The following is a 22,682-nucleotide window of genomic DNA, read 5'->3' on the forward strand; positions in this document are numbered from 1 at the left end:
ATAAGTCGAGGCTTGAAACAGAATATGAATGTTCCCGGATCATGAACCAACTGCCTGAATTTGAGATTATGTGGACGGTAGAGGATGCACTATGTAAAATCGAGGATAACACACTTCGCATTCTACTGTACACATGGCAGGTACGATCTATTTAAAACAGGAGGTTGCCTTGTCTTGTTGTTAAACATCGATACAAACGAACATCATTGTATTAGCAAACTTAGCACACGCACAGGAGCCAAGAGTTTTGTCCTCTTGGTGGGCTATCATTGCACACACTTTCAGCAGCGCATATATGTTTTATGTTACTTGTTCTGTGTTTTAAATGTTTTGATTTTCCCTTGGAATTTGGCAGGGGGGTTGGTACCCCCTTAAGTGCGAACCGGTGTCACCGGCCTGCCTACGGGGTTCCAAGGTGTTTTTGTACTGTTACGTGATCGTCTTTTATTTTATTTTACCCGTGAACCAAAAAGCATAATATAATATAATATAATACATCATGAATATGACAGCCAATCAGACTCGCGTATTGCAGGTATACATATTCGTATGTCGACTTGCTGCCGTATGTCTACCTCCATCCGGGTACCTTATCCCTGAATTTACCTGATTTACGCCAGTAAATTGTCAAGGGAACACGATACGCGGCAATATTCGTAAACTTATTTGTTTGCCAGGTTTGAGATCACGATTTGACTATCTTATTGGAGAGAAAGACTAGGATTTTGTAGCGATTTCACGTGATTTTTAGTCGCGCTTTCCGTGCGTTTCGCCAGCGCGCTCAGTTACGCGCTTTGAGACATAAGATCTGCGATTGTGCAGTTCGTCTACCTAAAAAATCTGAGAGGCGTGGGCTTTGCCTTGTGACGGCACAGTTTTGTTTGATTTTGACTTTATATCACATATTATGTACAGTATATTTGTTGAAAGAGAATGGTGATGACATAACCAGTTACCTATACTCAAGCAGTGTGCAACGCCGTGTGCAGCTAATGCGAACTGGAATGTTCTAATGCGAACTGGAACACAGTATAGCGTATAGCTGCACACAGGATGGCGCCGGATGTGTTTGTAAAAATCAATTCTTCGTCATGCTGAAGCTGCTGAAATTAGGTTTATCAATAAAACCATGAAAGTAAAAAGGCAGTAGAATTCAATCACTGCTCTTGAACTCTTTCAACTTGTATATTCATACATGCATTCAGCTCTACGAAATATAATATAATAATGATTTGCATATTTTGAATTAAGCGAACATGTTAGTTGAACTCTAGATTGAAACGAACACAATTTCAAAAATGCCTACCCAGTTACATTCAACATGAACCTCAATGTTAATGAACGTTAATGATTAACGGACATTTAATTATTTATCAAAAACTTTTTATTAGTGAACTATGTCGAATGACACCTAGGTATTAAATACTAGTAATGAAACAAATATATATTGTCTAATACTATTCACAATACCATGCTGCTTTTGCCCATATTTTGGCATAGCGCTACGTTTTCAGTCACCTGGATGAATTACAGTTGTTTACTATACCTTTCGTTTAAACGTGGCCGTCATTGGGTAGCTAAGTTATATCCAGTACTGTACAGTCGTTGTTGAATGTGAGTCAATGCGAGTCAATCGAGTCAATGCGAGTCAATCGAGTCAATCGAGTCAATGCGAGTCAATCGAGTCAATGTGAGTCAATCGAGTCAATCGAGTCAATAATTCATATGGCGTATGCTGGAAACAATTCGTTCAAATACGCGTTAATACTGTAAAATGTGTCTTTTTAGCTACCATGTTATTTTAGCTAATTTAGCTAATCTGTAATTTCGCTAATTCAAGATGTCACTAATTTAAAATAAAGTATATTCTCACAATGAGATTGTTGACACTTTAGCTAAATTAAGATTCAGTTAATTCATGCATGGCGTCAAATTCGCTAAAACGGCATGTATTTATTTATACATGTTTTACAGTAGTTTGAGTCGTCAGTCGGCATTATTATAAGACACGTTTCGGCTCGTTATCGGTTGGTATAAACTCAGATCAGTTAAGTTGAATAACGCCCTCTCAAGTTAAACAAAACAATAATCAACAGGTGTGGCGTGTGTATGTACTAAGTTTGCAGCCCTGAATTCCACACTGTTTGGATGTAGCCCTCAACGTCAGACTTTGGTGAACGTTCCAGGCCAGCGTACTTTGCCACCATAATAAAGTCACTGTAAATGTTTCCATGCAGTTCACATCCGAGGTCAAATTCATTTCGACTAGCATTGTATCTACATTTTGGAGTCGTTTGCCGCCCACTTTGATATCAGTCAATGTATATTATATATATATGCTACTGTATCCATAGAAATAGGGATCGCTGAGCAATTGCAGGAGAAATAACACGGTGAAATACATACGTATTATTGCGACACAAATGAATCGGCGTTTATTTCACGTTATTCGTAGAAATGTAGAATATAAAATCCAAAACAAAGATTATTATTATTACATTCAACATATTGTCACGGTGAATCAATGAACATCTATTTGGAGGTCGTTTCGAATCGTGATACAGTGAAATGTCGAGCGCTAGAATGGCGTACTTGCTCAGTAACCAGGTAACCTACAACTGTCTGACGCGCACTCAAATGACGCTCTATCACTCCCTGATACAGACGTGAGTGATTGTCCAATCAACGGCCGGGACGCAATATCCCGTGACGTCACCACATTCCAGCTACACAGTCATCATTTATAGCCGACCCATTGTTCAGCAGCAGAGTGCGTCATTTTTTTTGTAAGACCAGCGAGAAATGAGCTGTTGGTTCGCAGTCTGGCAGACCATTGATTCAGGTGAGTGGGTGTGAAATAATTGATGACCGGGGAAAAAAAGTTCCCGTAGAAGGAGAAAATCATCGCGTCATATCCTACATGAAATACTTATTTATGATCAATTGTTCAGTTTCAGTTCTATTACGTCAGAATTCTTGTTTGATATACTGATCTGATCTGCATTATAGACCGTCTTTGCAAATTGAGATTGTAGTTGTACAGTATTAGTCCCATAAGCGATCTATACCCACTATAGCGGCCCGGTTGTGTGGTTCTGTTCAGCGTCATAAGCGTCGGTCATCTACCGTTATTACGGTTGCTAAAAGTACGTCGCATGTTGTTTTTATAGGTTTAAACTTTGACCTGGTTATCGCATATTTATCTCTCACGGGGCGCCATATTCAGGAAAACAACACGCTCGTTGGTTGTCTGACACTTGGTACAATCAAGTGTCAAACTGGGTTAATTGGGATTCGACCTGACCACCAGACAAAGGGGTGTTCCTGAATGGTTTCCTCCGCGTCATTGCAGTGGAAATTTTTATAATATGTTTGGAAAAAAATGTTGTTTTTTTATTCGGAGATTTTCAATTCCGGCAAAATTAATTAATTTTATAATCGGCTTAAAACGGGTTTTAAAATGCACATTATTCAATAAATATGCAATAAATATTAAACTGCCAACACCGCATGAGTAATCTTGTTTACAACGTCTTGATTTGTCGATCGGGGTCAAACGCTTTCATCTGTCATCAAAAATCTACGAAGATTGACTGCCACTTCAATGATGTATGACGTCCGTCACACATACCTCATGCATTGTTGGTATACGTGCATGATCTGTGATCGGTTACCTGTGTAAAGTGAATCGAGCGAAATTGGAAATGTGATCTCATTTGTCATCATTGCAAACAATTCCAATCGCAGACAACTACAGTAAGGTTAAGGGACGAACATCATGTACTCTGTTATGCAATTCCAGGTCACTTGTTAGCTGCATTTCCTGAAACTGCATTAAAATAATTTGTTTTTATTTTAAAGGGTGTGATTGTTGCGCCGTGCATGTGGGCGATCCCTGGGTGATACGGGTCCTATATAAACAAAGATGGCGACTTTGATTGTTGTTGCGCAGATCAACGCGTCCCACTATCAAAGTTTAAGCATAGACAGTGTAATATAGTATACCGTCTATGGTTAAACTAGATAACGTTTTGATGATTGGAGAGAGTCAAAGTCGGCATTTAGTACACATCGTGACCAGATCCAATCTCGCATTCAGGGTTGCCGCGAGTAGAGCTCATTGGGTTGTGTGAAAATCGTAATGAAACCACAGACAACAACGTAAAACATAAAAAGCAGGACTATTTTACACATGAGACAAGTGCTCACAATTTAACAAACTAACAAACGAATGGCAGTTTGTAAATATTAAACAGTATGATCATAGATTTGAAAGCCGAGTTAACTATACTGGTAATGAGAATAGTGGAAATAGTGGAAAGGTTTGATCTTCTACCTGACATGCACCAGTCTGCCATTTCAAAATTGTATTGTTTTTTTTGTAAAATTCCACTCACCGATCCAAGGTTTAATTATTCTGATACCATAATAAATAAATAATTAAATAAATAAATAAATACGAGCATGTCATTCCCAGGTTTTTAAAATAAAAATGATTACAGTCTACGCCCCCCCCTCTCGCGCATATTGATACAAATTCTGAATGTGGTGTGATACCTTGCTATGTGATATATCTTTAAAATGGTTCTCTCTCTTTTAAAAATTAACGCGCGCAATGTTTTTATAGTAAAGCCTCTAAACCGCGAAACTCTCACAAATGGCACAATCTTGCTGATTTCCATGTACCAGCTTCACGCCCTCTAGCGGTAAAGAACTTCTTTAACGCCTTAATAAGTAATTGGGTAAAAGCAGTGACGTTCAACGTGTCCTTTTGCTCAAGACTCGGGAGAGATACTTATTTTGTCGTACTTGTCATTTTTTAGCACGATGCTGAAGTTAAATTGCCATTTATTGGATGTTCTATGTCACAAGTGAGTGAATGGTTTTGAAAAGATTATATTACAGTTTATGACCATAAAGTAGCGGGTATCTTAAATAAAGACGTGTTCAATTCTAGCACGGATCACGAAAGTCTAACAACAACTAAATAATCAGACAACCGGACACGGGAACCGGATATCCGAAAGTCCAATACGAGATAATCGTAAACAAAAATGAATTAACCAATCATTTTACCCGTTACATTATCCTTTGCTGTGCTCATTGTACCTACAACCCTATTAGTCAGTTCACTAATATGTGCATGCAAATGTACATGTACACTTGGTGCTATAGGAATTTGTGAAATTTCCGTAAAATACACTCATGATACACCGGGTGCTTTCTAGACATAATTGACTCACCGTCAAAAAATGTTATTTTCATTAATTCTTTTCAGGTAACGTCCGCCAAAGTATCTACCCAACCGTGTTTATTTATGTTCTCAGGCAACGTTGCATTCCCCGGCGCAATTTATTGTTGTCCGGGTGATGCTGATGGGTGAATACTTCCTCAGAACAAGATAAAACATAGGTCAGTTATTCGAGTAACAGAACGTGACAGAAAAAACATCTCTCAAAACTCATTTTTTGGTTTAAAGTTTGTGGTATTTTGAGCATAATTATATTTGGCGGGTCGATTTTAAAATATTAAAAATGTTCATAGTTTTGGTAGCTCGATCGGTATTTAGGGTGAACTGAAGATACTAGCAGTTACGAACGACCGATGCGGACACGGTATTGTTAAGCGCCGATGGCAGTCAAACACGTGGCACAGATGTGGCACTTCGTGTCGACGTTACCACTTCACGTTCAATTTAGTATTACACAGAATAAAACTGAAATAATTGAGATATTTACTCACATCACCGTGCTCATACGTACCGCATCACGTTTGTAAATTATGCTAATCATAGAGGTGCTCGATCTGACACGGGAAGAGGCCGATGGGTCGGTCAATCAGAGTCGGGGTTCAAACCCCGTTGTTCACATACTAGGATATACCTTTTTCTTAGTAGTTTCTACCTACAAGTACTAATATTGTCATATTTGGTTTAAATGTGTACATTTCAGCTTCTTTTTTTTTGTAACCAAGGCGATATAAATATGTGTTGTCCATTAGTGTAGCCGAGCAAATCATCGTCACATGGACGTATCGAATGTGTGTCCTGAAAAACAAATTATGTATTATAAAAGTTGCCAGGAAAGAATCACAAAATAACATATATATATGAAAAAATATATATATTTAAAAATGTATACATACTTTATTATGTATACAACAATTGATAATCCGTCACAAGACGTAAGATTATTCATAAACATGTAAGTTGATGCTAGGCGTAATGAAGTATACATTTTAAACTCTCTAAGTATTTGATGTGTTATTGGGTTTTTTTATTGAAATAACCTGATGCGTTTACTTTAATTTAATCAGAAATTAATACTTCTCTCATTGGTATTGGTTGGACCCTATAGAGCCATTTCTCGGCGGTGGTCGTCACGCCATGTCCTGTTCAACATGGGAGTCATACATTATTTGCATACAACTTGTTATCATTTTTTTCTTTATGCTTTTTTTTCTTTATTTTTCATGTAGTTATTTTTCTTTTACTAATATCTGATTTGTAACCCTGTTCATCCATTCCGGGGTGATGTTGTGTGTTAAAATACAATATAATAAATAAATAAATAGCGATGTACACATGCGTGTAATATACATTGTTTACGTGAAATTCGAACACGCGCTGCACTACCCTTCAAATAGTAGGTAGCGTTGATTGTTTTGGTGCAAACAGCAAGAATCACTACGCATGCGTAAAAGTGTTTTTATCAACATTTTTTAGTTTACGGTAAATCATCAGTTTGAATCTGGATTCCACACCAAACAACGAAATAAAAAGATCAAAGACAAAAAAGTAGTGCGATTATATAACCCTTAGCATATACATAATGCATATGAATTGTATTCAGTACAATGGTACAATAAATAAAAAATAAAAAAAATACATAAAGAAGAGGGATTCCTTTAAATAATTCCCTCTACAATTTCACATTAAACAGAACACTGTATGTTTGAGTCATAAACAGAATGTGAAAATAAACTCTTAAACTCCTAAATAAATATAACGTCACAATTATGGAATTTAAAAAACCGTTAAAACAATTTGAAAATGGCATGCTCAATAATAACGTAAATTTGGCATTGGACAGATCGTATATTGCAGTTGAATCCACTATTCACAACTGTTTAAGTAGATTTTCTCTATATTTTGAAGCGTAGAATACAAATTTCGAAATTTGAAGTACAGATAAGTTGTTCTGCATTATGTGAAGAAATTTTTCATAAATGCAATCTGCTAAAAAGTCTGTTCATAATCAAGAAACCTTCAAATAGTGTTTTTAACAATCGGTTTGCCTGAACCTGCCACAAAACCAAGGCATTTCATTAGATATGTGTATGGCTCTATTTATCTGCCAAAAAATTTCATAGTCCATAATTTTAAGATAAGACATATCTATGCCCATAGCTCGTAATACGCAAATAAATACACCGTAACAAGGTGGGCGCACCAGTATCTACAGTCAAAATGAGCATCAGGGACTTGAGGATAATGAATGCCAGCAAAACTGGTAATTAGTTGTTTTATTCACGTAATTTTGAACTAGTTTTTTTTTCAGGATGATTTGATTTTTTCTTCTTTTTGTCTGTCATTTTCTCTGTCGGATTTGTTTTTTCTTTAAAATAGTCTAGGCAAATCTAACTGTTCTTCGTTCTGTTTCTAAAGGCCCGAACTTTCACCCGTACTACTTTGTGCGTGTGTTAGCATTGGGGAAACGTGATCTGACAGTGTGTGTTTTACTATCGAACCGATAGAATAAACAGGAAGTCGTGTAGGCGTTACGAGGCACCCGTGATACCTATCAAAGCAATAAAGACACGTTTAGCTCTTGTTTGTACTCTATTATCCGAAAAGTGACGCAGGTATCGACGAGAACTAACTTTGCAGTGAGGCTGGTGCTGTATTTATGTTGACATCGTACACACACCATCGAACCAGTGACAGTGAAGGTAATTGTGGTCGGTGAACACTCGCCGTGATGCACTGAATATCTCGCAAACAAATCGATCGATCATACAGGCGTTAGAAGCATTTATAATAATAAGTAGTTGAATAGTTTCAGCAAACACTGCTCTACAAGTACTTAACGTTGCCTGTGGGTGAGTGTAGGGAGGTTATGTGCTACGTGCGACTGCTGCGCGAGGGAGCTATAATAACTCTTTAACCTTATCAATATTTTTCCAGCCTAAATGTTGCATGCATTTGAACTATGATTACTTTGTTAATTTTTAACTATTCTTTTAAATATGAAAATATTTAAGCGGATTTATTTTGTAACTCGAAAGCTTCTCAATCGTCTCAACGCGTTGTAATCGGCGTGGGTCTCACGCGACTTACTGTATATAACGTGTCAGTGTTTTGATTATTTGCGCTAAATTAGAACGCATATGTAACCGATGTAGATTGACGCTGAACATTGTAATGTATGCAAATCGTCGTCAAATCTCTAGTAAACATCCACGTTGAACGTCATGTACTACTAGTAAATAATAAACTAATATAATATACTTGAACTATTGAGGACAATTAATAACGCAAATGCCAAGAAGACGTCGCATCGACAGATTATAGGATTTAAACTACAATTATAATTTTCTCAGGCGCGATGACACATATATACCAATGAATGTAATTTAATTGTTAAACCTTTTTTTGCAAGGGTTAACATGCTTACACACTGTACTGCTTGATTAAATAACCAGAATAATAATACTTCGATTCGTAAATGAGAGTGAATGTGAACCGCGGTGATTGTTCCAATATTGTCATAGACAAAGAACACTTCGGAATTCTAAATTTGTATATAAAAAAAAGAAATTTGGTAATGGTTTTTGATATTTCGGAGGTAATTTACGGTGAATTTCTGCAACCCACAATGTTATCAAGAATGTTTTTAAAAATATTTTGAATGTGGGCGTTAAACTAATTTAACATTTCTGTGATTATACCCCATCTCAGGTAATCGTATATGGGTACTTAATCATTTTACTTGATTTAACTAGCAGTGCTGCATAGAGATAAAATATTCACTAACGTTACCAAGTTGTAGTGCGGACCTTCTGCCAAACTGAATCCAGAAGTACATACAAATGCAGTCTAAACGTAAATCTCACCAACAACAAAAAACAGAAAACGGGGAAAAAAATGTGTCTAAAACAGAATAAGTGCACACTTGAGAATAAGTGTTACGTTCTTTCTTGTATACTTGATCGTGATAAAAACTGGTCATTGTGTCAATGTGAAGTGGCTGTTTTTACGTCATCAGTTCGGGGTAACCGTGATGATAGACGATAGCAATGGAGGCGTTTTCTCATCGAATTACCGCGGGGTTTGATAACAGATCGCTCCGTGTTGGCATTACACGCCCCGGTAACCCTAAACAAGAGAACCATAGATGCCGGATAGGGGATTAGCATACATATGTACCCAAAGGGGTTGTGGTTTGCACCTCCATTATGTGCACCACTCTTTTTTTCAAACATATGACTTTCCAACAATACGGTTAGTTGAAGGTCCTCTGACCGGCGGCGTTACAGTTGTATTAGTGCGGAGAATCGGCCACCAAATACGCACATAGAAGGGAAGTCTTAATCTTTAACGCTACAGCTCCTTTTAATGTTGCTCTCTTTCCGTATTACAGAACACGTCACAATATGAACCGCTTACTGCTCATATGTTTCGTTATTCTTGTGCTGCTCGGGGCGATCGCCGAGGCCAGACGTGGTGGGCGGAAAAGGGGAAAGAGTGGTAAGCAAGGCGGAGCGGAGGGCGTTGACCAATCAAGTCAGACACGAAAAGAACGCCGGCGAGACAAGCAAGGTAAGGTATTGATTACTACCGTTCACGTTTAGTTTACGTTACTGTATCTCACACGCCAATAGTTTCACTAATTCGGTCAGGTGTACAACTGAATCTGTTCCCACGGAAGCTACCATATTTCCCAGCATTCCACAGTGGTAATTCGTCACACCCCGTCAACGCAAAAGACTGCATCGATGAATCACTTTAATGTGGGCAGGTGATAATTTTGTTTTCCAAATCAGTAAGCATTTATTCCCCCTGATTATGCTATTGCACTAATTGTCGTTAAAAAAGCAATCAGTGACTTTAAATGAGTCCATTTAGTGAATAGACGATTTCAACGAGTGGCTTCACTTGCACGTGATACGTATCTGATTACATTATACCATCTGATGTCTTGTTCGAGGTCAGTCGTGCAATAATCAGTAAAATTGTCCTCTAAATATCAGTATATCACACTACTGCATGACGGGTAAATGTTTTATTTGAAACACCGCGAAATTCTGAACAAGTTTTATTTGTGTAGATGAACTAACTGTGAACGAGCCTACGAGTTGCTGACGCAATCGGACGGAATATCGCGTGCACTGGATAGCCTCATATTCGACATCACATACCACTTCGTCAGTCTGTTATCATCAATGCACGCGCGGGAATTGGGCCCCAAACGACGATAACAACACACACTAAAAGGGCTCATTGGTAGACGCTTGTTTGTAAACAATGACACGCTATGGCCATCTGACGCATGCGCAGGTGACGACTCTCCCGCTTTAATGTGAACTTACCCTCAGGCTCGTTCAGGGATATAGCAATCTTGTTATGACTCGCCGTTCCACCAAGCCAGTGTCGGCACTGTAAATACAAGCTGTTGATGTCATTGAATGTCGAATTAACAGTCTACAAATGTGAGGCTCATTATGTGGCAATTTCGAACCTCAGGCAACCAACCCAAGCCGATTAACACCTTAAACAATAGGCTTTTCCAATCTGTTTGGGTTGGTTGTCAATTTATCAGCTGCTATAAATCACATCATCTGTGACTTGTACTCGGCATTCTAACATTCGTAAATCTAATGAGCATGCGCATAACACTATGATGCCATTTTTAAAGTGAAAAAAGGGAAACATTATTCAGATTAATGCAACTCTTTATGTCCAAAGTCAAGAAATGTTTACTAATACATTATTCAACTTAGTGTTTATGGTCAAATTAACTCTTGTATGGGAAAGAGTTATTTTTGTACCACCCCTAAGTCAAACCCTCTCATGCTAGACCCCCTCCCATATATGCCCCACTTGGTGTCTTTAGAAAGCGCAGATACAATTAAATTGGGGGCGCAGGAGGGTAGGGGTGAGGTTAGAGTTATGGATGGGGGATACAAACTCCTTCCCGTGTATGAGTATTATTCACCGTTACACTACACTTAAAAACAAGATTCTTGTCACCGTGATGTTGACATCTCTCCTCGAATCTATGGAGTGTTATTTTGGCTTGCATTTCAATTAAACTAATTAGTTGAATTCGACAATTATGACGGATGGGTTTCATTCTGCCGTGTTTCACAACTTGTAGTTTTTAGTACAGTAGTATTGCAGTGTTGTTAGGTGAGCCATCGAGTGACAGCCTGCACCGAACTAGTGCCGTAAATCACGGCACCGTGACGTGATCTGAGATTTGAAAATGTGTCCAGAGTGAGATTTGACCATTCTACACTGCGTGGTACACTCGTTATCGTCATTTTAAAGGAATTCTGTCCAGCAAAAAGGTCATATTCTCTGAACAATTGTTCGTTTAGCGTATTTTCAAGTCATTTTCATCGTATTTTTGTTTTGCCTCGCTATATATCATTGCATTGCATTCATGACATCAACAATGACATCGCTTCATTATCGACACTGAACACGTACTATCAGCCAATTTAATACCCCGACAGCTTGACTTGTTTTCTCCCCCGTAAAGTCTTGATCGACAAGCCTATTATGGGTTTTTACACCTGCCTTTTATTGGCATGTGTGGTCTGGACACCTTTTTAAGTACTGTTTGGTGACTGTTTTGTTGTCTCTTGTCCCTCGGGAGAGTGCGAGTTAATGACATGTTTTAGCCGACTTTGCAGCTTTTAAAATAATACGCGACATATCGCCAAATAATATTGATGGTTTTCTCGAGGACGCGACTAATTTGTTTGATGGTTTGATTTATGGAATCGCGTGTTTGTTCGTCTTGATCAGCTGCCTCGTTAAGTCTGAGGTGCTGTAGCGCAAAAATCTTCTTAAACCACCGAAAATCAAAGTTGTTGTGCTGCATTCGTCGCATGTAAAATACACTTGACTTGTATTTTTACACGGGAATCGAACGATTACTGCACGACGAATATTTAAAGTGCGGTAGTCGTCGCGCCAAGCATGCGCGAGATATGTGGGTCTCGTATAAACAAAGATGGTGACTTTGACTGTTGTGCAGATCAACGAGTTCAAACTGAGACGTTACCAAGCTTTAATTAGGTATTTGCAGGTAATTGCAGTGTATCGAAGGAGTCATCTGCGGTAATTGGTTCAAGTCGTGCCCAGATCAAACCTTATACTTGTGATTTCAATTGGAAGAGCGCATTGGAAAATGAATGTTCATCAACACAAATGTCGCACATGCGTGGCGCGATGACCGCCGCCCTTTAACGTAGCGGCGCGTATACATTGTAAATGTGTCAGTCTGCCTTTTCAGACCACCAACCAGATACAAAATCTGCTCTTAAAGACAGATTCCCCAGTCAACAGTAGGTTACTGTGTTAGTCAAGATAAAGATATTGTAGTAAGAAAATATAAGGGTTACCAAACTTTTTTTTTTTAAATATGTTTGTTCAATCACGGCCGCGGCGACCATTTTGTTTCTTGACCTTTTCGTATTTTTCGTTCCTATGGCATATTAGCATGTGTCAAACTGTAGGATGGCGACAAAGTCATATATCGTGACTGACATCTCTGTCTATTTTAAAATCTGGATTTTAAAAATAGGTTAAAAACTAAATAATGCTTTACCCCCGTGGTCTATGAAGTCTCTCCTGAAAATAACATTGTTTGCATTGTAATGTGCAATTTTTTCCAAAATATTTTTTATAAACAACATAAAAGGATATTTTCTCTCCTGAAAATAACATTATTTTTTCAAAATATTTTTCATAAACAACATAAAAGAATATTTTTCACTGTTGCCTAATACCCTAATTAACAATCACTCATTTAAACAATAAATATTACTATTGATGCCAAATTGTATTACCATTTATCCTAAACTAAACACGTTGTTTTTGCAGTACACACATCAGTGCTCATTGGATGGCAAATAAAAAAAATACTAGTACGCATGCGCAATTATACGAACCAAGCCAATCAGTGCCCGTGCGTTTAGAAAATTGCATCGTTTTCTTGAACGGATACGCATGTGTGTGCTGCGGGAACAACGTTTTATTTTTATAACAAACTTTCACATTCATTCAAATTTACCAAACAGTATTATTGAAAATTTTAAGTTCGGGTCTAAATTGCATATTTATTAAGTCCCCAAAATATTTCGGCAGTTATTTGTTTTCTTCATCCTATATGGGTCGGCGTGGAGTTTTATTTTATTGAAGTTATAACAATTATTTTCGAAGTGTGTCATAATTTCTTCACGAGTTTAAAGTCGGCGATTTAAATATTCGTCTGATTGGCCGTATATATATTCGCCGAACCTCTTCATGTTGACATCACAAGAGTGCCCAATACACCAGCCGCGAGCACTCAGTAAGACGGTTAATCGTACCCTATGAAGTGTCGTGTTACCAGATGGATAGGATACAATGTAATTGGAGGTAAATTTACTTACATTTGTCAAAAACAAGTCAACCCCGCTCTTTTGTACGTCCGACCCCAAGAATGAATGACTCTTTATACTCGAATTGGGAATCGACTTAATCTTGTATTCTCACCACGTCCTGTTGTGTTTGACTACAGACCTATCCATCGATGTAACTCTCAGACGGACCGCGGCGATCGATTCCCACGTAAAAATAAACACGGCTATAAACATTCGTACGATCGGGTTGAACTCAAAATAAAAGACAAATTTGGTTTTCAGATCGTGTTACAACAGTTATTTCGATTTGTTGTTTTTACGGGCTTCTTTGTAAAACCTACTACAATTACCTACTTACTACTTGGGACGAGGTTTCTGTTCATTCTATATTTAAATGTGCACTTCAATTATCAGTATTAGCCTATTTATGTATAGTTCGGACCTTATATCGCTCGATAGACTTGTTTATTGTTAGTTACCGACTGCAAGAACAAAATGTTTTTCTTGAATTTTTTAACATGAAAGTTTTACCACAGTCCCTCTATTGAGTGACTGTGGTTGTACATAGTTTTTTCTCCATCCCCCGCCCCAATATTTCGATAAAGACCTGTAGCCGATGTTAAATTATGCCCAGTTGCTTCAAAATAAGTGAAGAAATTACGAAAACAGCATATAAAAATGTGCACGATATTGCTGTTACATTTTAGTGGAAAAAAGCTAACTCTCGCAGAAAATATAAAAAAAAAGTTCTACGGGAAACAAGACGCGGATGAACACGGTATCAACACACCAATTCTTATGATTGACAGATTCAGTCTTTACCGCGTAATTATGGATGTTGTTAACGTTTATATATAGCGGCTGACGTTGGTTGTGAGACTGATCGAACGAAAGTGTCAGGTTTACCCCAAGCGCTGTATCATCCGAGATGACCACACTGCCGGAAACGCGCAATTTCCGCCCTCTAGTGGCATACATAATTATTTCTTGCAGTTTTGTTTTGATTGTCGTTGATGTCCCTTTATTTGGTATCTGGTTGGTGGTCTGAAACGGCAGACTGACACATTTACAATGTATACGCGTAATATGTCTTTACCATGGGAACGAAAAATACGAAATGGTCCTGAAACAAAATGGTCGCCGTGATTGAACCAACATATTTAAAAAAAAAGTTTGATAATCCTCTTATTTCTTTACTACAATATTTTTATCTTGACAAACACAGTGCAGTTGGACCTATTTCGCGCCACGCATGTGCGACATTTCCGTTGATAGACATTGATGATTTTCCCGCAATCCAATGCGCTCTCCTGATGGAAATGATTATGAGTACGTGTTTTGATTTGTGGCTTTGACTTAGATGCGACGTGATTTGTTCGATACCTTTCAATCACCAAAGAAATTACCTAATTAAAGCATGGTAACTTCTCAGTTTGTATTCGTTAATCTGCACACATTCCCTCAACAACTGTGGCCTGCCACATTCCCTCAACAAGGAAGAGACTGTGGGTCTGCGCAACAGACAAATTCGCCATTTATGTTCATATGGGACCCATATCTCGCACATGCATGACGCGACGACAACCACCCTTTATTTTTCCAATATTTGTCAATACCAGTGGGGTTGAGTCAGGTTTATTTTTGTGATTTACAACTCCCACGATGATACAGTTTACCATTTGATTTTTATAGTTTTAAAATTCATTTTTTAGTATTTATTTGTGGACACTCGACTCAATAAGCCTATGTGTAAAACAGCCCTGCATTTAAACTGTTTACATTGTCGTCTATCGGGAAGTTTAATTAGTAATGTGAGACCTATCACTCTTTATTTAAAAGGGTCTGTCTTTCTCGTGTACGAATGTATTGTTCATGAAGACATACAACTGACACGAATACACAATTTGAGTTAATGGCACGTAGTATCACTAGATATGGAAATGTCGTCCTCTAAAATCACAATCACACAATTTCATCCACTCATAAATATCATTTAAAAAATATGTCTTTATGATGTGACCGTTACCACGCCAACATGATCATCACTTCCATTTCACTCCTCACTCAGCACGGGAACGTGGCGGGCGACGACGTCAAAATGATGACGCAAAGGACTGTGGTCCGTGGATCTGGGATGCGTGTATGCCCAGTGAAGGTGAATGTGGCATGGGGGTGAAGGTAGGAACACGAGAAGGACCTGACTGCAAAGTGTTGTCAAAGACAAAACGATGCCAAGTGGCCTGTGGGAGCGACAGGCAGAAAAAAGGTGAGACAATTCGCTTCTTGATTTCGTGTTGAACGCTGGTGGCGCTGCTTTGGTAAGCTAATATTAATCAATGGCAATTACCATTTCAACTGACCTAACCATCGTTTCTTTCCGCCGAAAACTTCATTACTCATGCTTATTACATACACATATCATATCAGATGTTGCTGTTAACATGTTATTTTCAATTTTTAGTGGATATTTTTTTCTTAACCCAATTAACCCGCTAAGGTCTTTTGCGACAAGTAGCTTTTTTACTAACAATACTGTAGTTTCTTTTGTACACAACACACGGTTGCTTTGCAAACTATCATTGTCGTAAACCACGACATCTTCACGGTTAATAGATTTATAGTAAAATACGTTTTCAGTGCTGACACAAATGTATCAATCAGCGTTTCCAATTCCAATAGCGACTGACTGCCAGTAGCTTTTTGACACAGATATTAAACTTTCAATAAAACGTATTAGTATGGATGTACGTTTAATCTGCAAACACGTATATATATCGAAAAAACACGAGCAAATTTGTTGTTTTTTTCCGTCTTTTACTCAAGATTATTCGAATCATAGCATCTTGACACACGCAATGGTACCGAATATTATTTGGGCACATTTATTTTAAACAAATCTATTCTTTGGAGAGCAGCGGTAAAAGAATGTTATGTTTAAACGCAGAAAAATGGATAGTATAATTTTAAAACTGCGAACGCCACTGTGGTCGCTTCATGTCGTGTTGGAAATGGGCCCCATGTGACGTATGCGACGCGCGTAAAACACAATGCTAAGCCAAATAACAGTTCTTTCGGCGATATTATACTATGAATTTACTTATTCAAACACGTCTTTGCCAGCAAGTGGTATGGAGGTACATTTTGTTGCTCATGCTGAAATACCGCGATAAACAGTATGTGGCGCTGGGGGCAATTCTTATGATGCATTGCGCCGCCATAGCACGTCTTTTGGAAGTAGAAGGTACTCATTTTGTGTTTAAAGCTTTTGCTACTGATTTATTTTAGCTTATTTTGCCTATATATACATTTGCTAATTCAGATGGCGTCTTGTTAAAGTGCCGGTTCTTAGCTAAAAATAAATTAAATTCAGTAAAATTGAATAAAATGGTGAATAGCTACAACTTTGGACACTACAGCGTTTTTATTGTTGGCATGTAGCAAGTGAAAATCATTCTTCAAGCATCGACGGCAGAAATCAGATGCGGCTTGGAGAATTAGCAGAAAATAAGCGCCACAGTGAGCGCGCACCGAGAGGAATTGAAGATCTTATGTCATATGCTATGTTTAATATAATGGATTTATGCATCAGCATACCGAAACAAAACAAAAATGGTGTCTCTCTGGGCAATTGTTTTGTGAAACATGAGTTCAAAATATCATGAAAAACGGTCAAAATTTGCACATTTTTCTATGTTGAGATTATTATATCTGAAACATTTTGTTTTTTAACAAATGAAATGTCCTACACAATATTATTGATACGAATTATAATATTGTTAAAACATTTCAAAAAATTAACATATAATTTAATCAGTTTCCAAGATGATAATATGTTTACATCCTACACTGAGAATGTCTTACCCACAATGCATTGCATGATATGTGTTACAGTATCTAACGTGAGGCGACTCGCATCAATACACGCCCAAGCTGTTCTAAACTGTTGTTAATATCACTTTCTTTCACCGCCCTTAAGTTTGTTTTATTCCAACGCGCGGTAACAACATACACGGTAGAATGCACGTTGTTGTATTTCAAAGTGAGTTAAAGTTCACGCAATTACCCGCTAACTAAGCATAAGTAAATTTCAGTTTTGTTTAAATTTCAGAATGCAAATACACCGTCGGTGAACTTGCGGAATGTGACTCTTCCATTGGAAGCAGAAATGTAGTGTTACGGCTGAAGAAAGGAAATCCAGACACATGTCCGGTGGAGAAGACAATAACAAAGAGATGTAAACGGGACAAAAATAAGAGGGGTATATTGTTTTACTATTTCTTGTTTTAAAGCGGGGGAGTCGTCATCTGCGCATACGTCAGATGGCCTTAGCGTGTCATTGTTTACAAATAAGCGTCTACCCATGAGCCTTTGCGTTTTTAGCGTGTGTTGTAATCGATTGGGACTCAATTCCCGCTTAAACATTTTTGAGACATACTTTTTAGTTTTGTATAAAGAGCAAGTATTAACAGGACATGCAATGCATGTTGCCATCGCTGCCCTACGTGCGAACTATATTCATATCGTGATAGCATTATGACACTGTCGCGGCGTCAACCCGCCGGTCTGGCTTAACACGCACCCGCGGACCTCAACCAATGTTCCCCAGAAGTGGCGCCCGTCAGTGAAAACACTCACGGTCCGTGGCTTTGGTCTCACCATTTAGTTAGTCTGTGGCACACTCAACCAGGAAAAGGGTACGTCGGCCCACGTTGGTTAGACCCAACAACAACCACGTCATTGGTAATCACGGTAGTCACATGTTCGCCTCGCACCGAGGTGGTTGTGAGTTCCGAGTCGATCTCCCAACATAAAAATCACGCGACATTAGCTTTAGGAGAATAACTTCTTAACGGACCTGCACGATTAAAACTGACGGCCCAGTGTACTGTTTATGTCTTCTGTGCACGTTAAAAGAACCCATTTATCCTCATGGCAAAGAATGGCAGATTTACAGCGGGTTGATTTCTACTATGTAAGCCATCGTAATCATAACAGTTTGGACTTGCAGATCTGTAAGTCGGCTCTTTGCCCGATAATCCGAGGAATGAATAAATATATCTTGGGAATTGTCAACATTGCCTAATTTATTAATTTTGTTGATGGTCTGTTTTCTAAAAGGGTGTAAATTCGAAAAAGGAGATTGGGGACTGTGTGACACACCGACTGACACAAGAGTTCGCCTAGATACGCTAGTAGAAGACAAGACAGAAGAGCAGGAATGTTCCACGGAAAGAGTCATAGTCAAGAAATGTAGTTTTGGTAAGTAACATGACCGTCACATGTGAGGCAGTTCATCATGCGTAAATTTAATTTCACTTTGCGTTCGCTAAACAATGGTAACTTTAAGTTGTAGGCTGTGTTCGCGACGACACTCGCCCAAAAAATATATGTATTGTTTATTTCACAAGGAGCATGCGCACATATATATTTACCCGGCTTACTGTCAGCATCGTCCCCGTTAACATTGAAATACAACATTTAATTATCGAATAACGAACGAATAATTATACAGATCTTGTCATGATAATAATTGCAATAATTTATTCGAGAATGGAAGACATGAGTTGAATTTCATGTGAAAGGTGTGTTTTTGTTAATTATGTTGATGTATATATGTATTGTACCTTTCTTCTGTCCAACATAGGCTGCAAGTACGAATGGTCTGACTGGGGTGAGTGCGACGAGAATTCAAGGACGAGGTCACGTGAGGGTGTGATAATGCGTAAGAGTAGTCCACCAGCAGATTGTCCCTCAACGACAACACAGTCGCGGTTGTGTTACAATAAAAAAGGCGTAGGTAGGTAAAAGAAGATAATTTTGTTTTCTTGAAAGAAAACACATGAAAGTCGCCAGTGTTAATGTTATAGTGAAGGGCGCTGTAATTGCTGGGCTGCAATAAAAACAAAAGCAATGCACACTTTCGGCGTAGAGGGCTAAACTGTTTTTGCAAAACATCTGATGTTGACGGTAGTGGTCATATTTTCCTAGATATCAAATTGGATATACATGTGCTATTCGATTTACATATATATGATTATCGACCAATAAGAACGGCGGAATTTTGTATATAAGTATATTTTCATACATACGTTTTTGAGTTTGATATGTATGTAATTAGGTTTCGATAAGTAATTTAATTTATCACACAAAGCTAATTAGTTTTCAGATATTCTGAACTTCTGCGAGATCTCACGTTATACATGAATGGCGAACAAATGACTGATTTCATATCATACTTGAATTTCGTTTTTAAATGTAGAAATATAGATTTTTCTGAAGTAAACATTTCGTTGAGTTACACTTAATCGATCAATAATTGCGCAATAAATGGGAATGTTCGATCTCCGCGCGACAAACATATATAAACAAATTGATACTTATATGATAATACATATTTACATATTAAATTTACATATTCAATATTTCGGTTACTTTTCATTTTTTTTTACAGAGAAATGTTTCTTCGGGCCATGGGAAAAATCTAAAGAATGCGTGGATGGTATGAGGACTAAACGGCGTCAGGTATTAGCTGGTGGAAAGCGATGCGAAAAGAAAGCCACGTCAAATCGGAAGTGCAAAGCATGAGGGGGGATTTAAAATTGAACATTATAGACATAAAAACAAAATTTGTACTTTTTTATTGACTCCTTTTACATGATATTCTGGGTTTTTTCAAAAGAAAGACTTTTTTCGTGGGATGTTCACGTACGTCATGTCATGGCTGATCAACTGAACACGCCACACCCGTTTCCATGTCCGTCATATACACATATTTTGATTACAAGTGCATATGTTAATTTTATTCGTACTATTTTTTATTTTACTCAACATATACTCACAGTGACATCAGTAATTATTATTGTAGACGTCTTCAAATTCACGTGACCAGAGTGTCACCGGTATTTCCGTATTACCGATGTATACGTTTTTAAGTTAACAGGAATAGTATCCAAATCATTCATTTTTAAAGGTACTTTCGTTCCACGTAATATAATTGTTATTTAAAAACCAAAAAAAAAAATGAAAAAGTTCACAATAAGTAAATAAGTTGATGGGTGAACCATTATTTCTGCTAGGGGCACAGCATGGCATTTACGGGAACCATGATACGCGCATATCACATCATCACTTGATTACGGGCCATGTTTATCTCAATCAAAATGGCCGCTCCACACCGTCAAAAGTACCCGGATATAAATACACCGGGGTCAGGCAAAGGTTATAGGAATGTTCTCCATCTATTACGCTGTAAATATGTCACACTTATTTAGGTTTTGCACATATGCTCATGCGCAGTGATTGGTTAGCATAAAAACAACTTGAAGTCGTTCATACTTGAAGATTAAATAATGGTGCTGTTCAATGTGTCAATTAAATTTATGTATGTATCTCTTAATAAATAAAACATTTCATGAGTGAAGTAGATCGCTTGCTACGTGCTGGCCAGTAAGCAATAATTGTTGTCAGACATTCGCATGCTGATTGACCAAAATGTAAACAAATGACGTCACAGTGTGACGGCCTTTACTATCAGTAAATGTAAAACAGTTTAATTTAATGTAAAACAATTAAAAACAAAAGAGAAAACATGCAATAAAAGAGTGAACACTTGCTTCTTGAGTATAACTAGGTGTAGTATGTATACATCACTATACTATATAATATAGGAATTAAAGTTCAACTTTTTTAGAAGCATTATGACTCTGTCAACATAACGCACATTCAGCTTTGTATACTAATATACCGGTATGTGAATCATGGTATATCTAGGGTGTAAAAATGATAGGCAGCCCAGTTTATAGCTTGCCCAAAGGTACGATTGGGATTTTTAGTTTCTGTCTCATTATTATTTTATCTCAATTTGTCTGAAGTTAACTATTGCAAATTTGTTGTTTGTATTAGGAGTTGCTTGCGTTTCGCTTAATTTAATGTAAACAAAATATTGATGAACTGTGCGGAGAATATCTCAACATACCGACCTTTATGCTATTATTGTTAAGCAGCTACCTATGAGCCTTCGCGTTTTTTTACGTGCGTTGTTATTGTCGCTTACGACTAAATCTCCGTGCGTGCGCACTTCATGTGGCGACACCTCTCGTTTAGATACATTCACTGGGAAAAATCAAAAATGTGAAAATTTTAAGAGAAACTGGTTGATTTACAAAGAGAAATGTGCCATGGAGCAGTGCGATGACAGTGATCCGAGTCGAGAGATCGTGAAATATTAGATCCGGAACAAACTCGATATTGTCAAGAATGTGTGTAGAGAATCGCAGGTACTCGGTCCTCCCGTAAATGGCGCCCGATCATCGCAACTTTTTCTTTCTATAAAGACAAAGATGATGTCCGTCCTTGTGCGTGCAAATGGAATACAATCATGGGCATCTGTATGGACGAAGACTTACTTTCTAGGGGGCAAGGGGGGATAGCTGGTACAGGTAACAGGAAATAAAAAAATGCATTTTACGTTTTTACGGGAAATAAAATGGAAAGTTCCATTTACAGTAAACAAAATCCTAATTACATTTTACATTTTTATAATATACTTGATAATTTGTGTTTAAGAATAAAAATTTTAAATTGCATGCGAATTACGACATTTAATGTTGAAAATGCTTCTTATGCTTACAAAATATAATATCTTTGTACAAATTACGGACGAATAAAATAGCTGATTACATTTTACACCTAGTCCATGTCTACGAATTTACGTTTTTTTATTTATTTAAATTACATTATTACGAGAATTAAAACAATGGATTACAGCTTACGAAATTACCCCTTGCCAACCCTCTTCAAAAATAAGAATAATTCGTAAAAAGTTACCCGAGGCAGGCGAGAAATCCTTGTCAATGACCCCTCCGTAAAAAAATAAGACTCGCTTACAATAAACTGGTTGTTAAATTGTAGTCATACTGGTAGTATAGCGTATACATCCATTATCGTGGAATTGTCAGGCTTTTTCATTGTGTCAACACAGGTGGCGCTATTCAGCACAGACCTGTGTCTTATGACGCATAACTAGCCTCTGAAAGCTAAAGATCTAT

At 37.7% G+C, this 22,682-nt stretch overlaps 1 protein-coding gene across 2 annotated transcripts; it reads left to right on the forward strand.

The window, feature by feature from the left end:
- Positions 1-2,733: 2,733 nt before the first annotated feature.
- On the forward strand, positions 2,734-22,326 carry LOC100374442 (uncharacterized). Of its 2 annotated transcripts, none has more exons than XM_006824115.3 (7): positions 2,734-2,842; positions 9,642-9,820; positions 15,704-15,901; positions 17,744-17,893; positions 18,754-18,894; positions 19,280-19,432; positions 20,087-22,326. In XM_006824115.3, exons 2-7 carry the CDS (start codon positions 9,655-9,657, stop codon positions 20,218-20,220), a joined length of 942 nt encoding a protein of 313 aa, XP_006824178.1. In that variant the 5' UTR covers positions 2,734-2,842; positions 9,642-9,654; the 3' UTR covers positions 20,221-22,326. The 2 variants fall into 2 exon arrangements, with proteins under 2 accessions (XP_006824178.1, XP_006824179.1); XM_006824116.3 differs by lacking the exon at positions 2,734-2,842 and adding an exon at positions 7,795-7,950.
- Positions 22,327-22,682: the final 356 nt, after the last annotated feature.

This window comes from Saccoglossus kowalevskii, chromosome 12 (genome assembly GCF_978046115.1).
Source record: "Saccoglossus kowalevskii chromosome 12, keSacKowa6.1, whole genome shotgun sequence".
Lineage (NCBI taxonomy): Eukaryota > Metazoa > Hemichordata > Enteropneusta > Harrimaniidae > Saccoglossus > Saccoglossus kowalevskii.